The sequence below is a fragment of the Vicia villosa genome, linkage group LG6 (genome assembly GCF_029867415.1).
Source record: "Vicia villosa cultivar HV-30 ecotype Madison, WI linkage group LG6, Vvil1.0, whole genome shotgun sequence".
Lineage (NCBI taxonomy): Eukaryota > Viridiplantae > Streptophyta > Magnoliopsida > Fabales > Fabaceae > Vicia > Vicia villosa.
Genome location: NC_081185.1, coordinates 126501314 through 126505735, shown reverse-complemented (window position 1 = coordinate 126505735; position 4422 = coordinate 126501314). Strand labels below are relative to the sequence as shown.

General features: G+C 34.2%; 1 protein-coding gene across 1 annotated transcript; it reads right to left on the bottom strand.

Annotated features, from left to right (window-relative positions):
* Positions 1–517: 517 nt before the first annotated feature.
* On the bottom strand, positions 518–3585 carry LOC131609916 (glucan endo-1,3-beta-glucosidase 8-like). Its single transcript, XM_058881746.1, has 2 exons — positions 2889–3585; positions 518–1735 (listed from the first exon to the last, which is right to left on the bottom strand). Exons 1-2 carry the CDS (start codon positions 3215–3217, stop codon positions 628–630), a joined length of 1437 nt encoding a protein of 478 aa, XP_058737729.1. The 5' UTR covers positions 3218–3585; the 3' UTR covers positions 518–627.
* Between the last annotated feature and the right edge of the window lie 837 nt (positions 3586–4422).

Below are 4422 nucleotides of genomic sequence, written 5' to 3'. Positions count from 1 at the left end.
GATCAACAGTTTGAAATTCAAGAATTCCATTATTGTTGCAAACATTTGAAGTTTAGGAATTTCCATTATTGTTGCAGACATTGCTGCTTAATTTGATGAGGTTTTACTATAGAAACTTGATTAGTGTTGAAAATGAAGCCACCATTAAAGCTTTGAATTGAAGCTTGAATTGTCACACAAATCTATTAGGCAGTTAGGAAAGTGTGGTTGGATCGAAACACACAATTGATATACCCTATTGAAAAGATTAAAATTCAACTTTCATAGGAAATTTTCAACTTTCATCCAAACATTTATTTCATCATTATATTTCTCTTACATTTTCTGTATCTTCTATTATATATTTTATCTGTTTTAAAATAACTAACATATCTATAAAGTGAAAAGTATTTTTAAAATGAGTGATTCACTTTATAATTTTTAATAGCATTTATATCACTTCCAATTAATATACATAATTTTACTATGAAAATAAACAACTCTCAATCTAAGAAATTTTGTTTATTAAATAAGTCAATAAACTAAAATATCACCCTGTCAAATAAATGTTGAAACCTTAAATAAGCTAAACTATTTCTTCATGAAATGAAGAAAACATCTCTCTAATAATGTATGTACAATAAAATACTAAGCCAAGAGAATCATAGAGAAAGCAATAAACAACAAAACAGCAAATGAGGACATAGAAGAAGATGATGCTGAAGAAGGAACAATCTGAATGAGGAAATTGCAAGTAGGTGTTGAAATGTTCTCTGTAGTAATCTTAGCTAACCCTTGAAAATTGCAACCTTGACGATCCTGATTCTGCACCTGATAGTACATGTTGAATGCATAAGAAGCATTTCCATTGGCATCAAGGTTGTTGCAAGAAGATCCATATCCGAGTGCAGTGCAATCTCCGTAGGTGCAAGCGTAGTTGATATTGTCGTTAAGTTTGCTAAGATCTTTGGCGTCGGGATTAAACACGCACCATGATTGATCGAGATACTTCACGTTTTGTGCACCGACTAGAAGCTTGTTTTGACCTTGGCCTGAAAGATCCATTGTAAACTTCGGCTGTCCGTCGTATCGGAATATTCCCCAGTGTCTCTCGAAGTTCCCTGGGGCGATGCTCTTTGCGTCTTCGTCGATGAGTCCGAAGAGATAGACTTCAATGAATCCGGGACGGCGAGGGGTTCCTTTGTTTGCTGCGAGCCTTGAGAGGAGGCCGTTGTAGAATCTTATTGCGTTTCCGGTAGTGGCACTCTTGTCGCCTTCTGTAGGCCATCCTACTTCTCCTACCAAAATCGGCGTGTCGCCAAAACCGACTGATTTGAGAGCAGAAACTAATGTATCGAAATTTGCGTCGAAGACGTTGGTGTATAAGATTCCGTTATCGTTTATCGGTTTGTCTACCCCGTCAAAGAAGGCATAGTTGAAAGGGAAGTCGTCGTTTCCGTAAAGACTTAAGAAGGGGTAAATGTTGACTGTAAATGGTGCAGCATTCTTGTTGAGAAATTCTACCATCTGAGTCATGAGACCGTTGATATCAGGCCTAAATACTCCTGCAGATGGAACAGGATTGTCCACCGGAGACTCATACACGTCGGCATTTAAAGGCACGGTAGCCTTTACAGTATTTCCAAGACCGGCTTCATTGATGGCATTTTGAATGTTCTGCAGTGCAGGTAGTGTGATATTCAAGAATGAATTGTTGTAGGATTTCAAAAATGGCTCGTTCCCAACTGCTACATATCTGTAGAGAAAAATTAGACAGAAAGCACAATTCACATTAAAATCAATCAAAATTTGGCAAGAAAATAAAAAAATACATTCCAAATAAAGACGGCAGCAACATGTTTGCGACGCGTTACAATACAGTCATTTGAGAGTTTGACCAATCCAATGACAAAAACAAGACCAACAATCACAACAATTATCGCAACAAACGTACCAAAGTATTCCCTAAAATATTTTGCAAGTTTGCCTAAGAATTAACAGACAAAATTAGCACTTAGAGAGAAGTTGAAGCAATCAATATTGAATATCTCATTCATCAAAGCTTAAGATCTGGTGTTTAATCATAACAAGTAGATTTTCCATCATAAGGTTCAATAAATGTTACGAAATCTAGTGTTGTCGGATAGCGGCTATAGCACTATATAGCATAACCGTTATTTTCTGTGATCTGCGATTGACAACACTTCCAAAAACATGAAAGACATTATCAATAAAATTTATACAAGCACCAAATTTACTCTAAAATTGTTAAATACATACATCTCATAACCACAAAAGCAACAAGAATGCACACAAACTCTAATTGTATTATTATTACATCTCAATACCAATTTCTTGTTATCTCGTTACCATCTATGAAACACAGATACCGGAAACACGACACTAACATATCAACACCGATAATATTTTTAAATTAAACATAATCACAAATGTCAATATCGGACAACACATTTCTCAGAGGTATCGGTCCTACAGAAGACAAAGACATATTTCCTTCCAAGAATAGAACATATACACATCCAAAATACAAAATGGACAGGATCTAATACCATTCCTCCTCAGAACAAATACCTTTCACCTCATCACAGAAAAAAGTTACTAGAAAAGCACGAATACCAATAAAAGAATCTAATTCTGAGAGAATCCCTCATTACATAAAGCTTCCTTGAATAAAACAGGAACAACTTCTGAGTTCACTTTTAAAAGATTCTTTGCACACTTAACCTTGTCCGTTCCCAAAACTCATCCTCAAACAAAACACATTACTATGATCTCCCTAGGGTAAGGATCAAAACTAACAAACCAAACACAAACAATCAAAAACTCAAACATCAAACACAGATCAACACTCAAAAACATTAACAATTAAATTAACTAAAAAAACTCACTTGATCTTAACTCCACCATCGAAGTTATACCGAGTGACATTCTTCCTAACCCATTGTTGAGCCCGTTTATACTCATTCATCTCAGCAAGCTGGTTATTAGGAATCGCAACCATCACTTCAATCCCACTCCCAGCCAAAGCACTCATGGTAGTATCATCCGCATCAAAAAGCTTAACTTTCTGAATCCCATTATCCTTCAACATCTGAACAACCGTTTCCGGAGGCAACTTGTGAGTTGCTTGTGTCCCCCAGTTCACACCAAGCCCTTCCACATACAAACCCAACAACCCCACCATTAACAACACTCTCAAAATCGAACCTTTTTCCATTGCAAGATCAAAGAAAGCTCTGTAGTGTAAAAAACAAGAACAAAAATGAAAACTTTTTCTTGTTTTGTTAGTGTATAAAGAGAAAAGGAACGGTTTTTGGAAGTGGGGCTTCAAGAATACGCGGAAATTTAGCAGATTTTTCACACTCCACGAACCCACGATGAATAAGACGGTGATGGGAAATTGAATAAATAAAAAAGTAAAAAAAATAAAAATAAAAGTTTTTTGTTGTTCTGTAATTGGTGGTTTGTTTGAGTCAGAGAATGTGATGCGGTAACCGAAACAAGAATTGATTTTCTCTCGTGATGTGGAAGGAAAAGAGAGGGAAAGAATTTAGGAGTGAGAATCAATTCTCTGTGAGAGAGAAGTAATAAATAAACACTTTTTTTTGTTTTTGTTTGTGAGAAGTGGTTTTAGATAAGTTACAACGGCTACAACAAAGAAAACTCCAAAACGCGGATTTTTAAGCTAAATAATCTAATTTTTTCAAATTAATTTTCTCTGTTATATAGTTTTTTCATTTATTCTTAATATGTCCTACGCGGAGTACCTTTTTTTAATGTAGCTGATGTCGGTATCACTCTTGGATGATTTTAGCACCCAATTTATTTGGTATCTCTTTTTTTTTTTAATAATATAATTTTAATTTAACATATTAATTAAAAAGATAAATAATTATTGAAATTAAGAAGATTAATTTTTAAATTAATTTGTATATAAAAATATAGATTTTTATTTATTTAATAAATTAAATAAATTATTCAACAAAAATATTAAAATGTTAGTAGTATATTTAACATGATAAATGTTTTCGGTTACAGAGAGACGGCTTTGGCTAATATGCATAAGGATTTTCCTTATGCACCATGCATAAGCCTACATAAGTCATTGGATCATGTTTTTAATCCAGTATTGAGTATTGAGTAAAAAGTATTGAGTGGTGAGTATTGAATATTGAGTAATAACAATTGATGTCTAGAATTTGATCCAATGATCTAATGGTCCATAATAATCTATGCACGGTGCATAGATTTTTATCTATGCACGGTAACTGCACCCCAGAGAGACAACAAGTATAGGGCCACCATTTTATTTGACTGGAGTCTGGATTTATTGTATATGTTTGTCGTTGAGAAAAAGCAAGTGTGACTTAAGAAGTGGTGAGAAATAAAGTGTGAGGAAATTCTACATTGATAAGAAAATTG

Coding starts and splice junctions, on each gene's coding strand:
- LOC131609916 (XM_058881746.1), bottom strand. CDS start 3,217: ATGGAAAAAGGTTCGATTTTGAGAGTGTTGTTAATGGTGGGGTTGTTG. Junction 1,736..2,888: donor GATGGTGGAGTTAAGATCAA/GTGAGTTTTTTT, acceptor TTTTCTCTACAG/ATATGTAGCAGTTGGGAACG.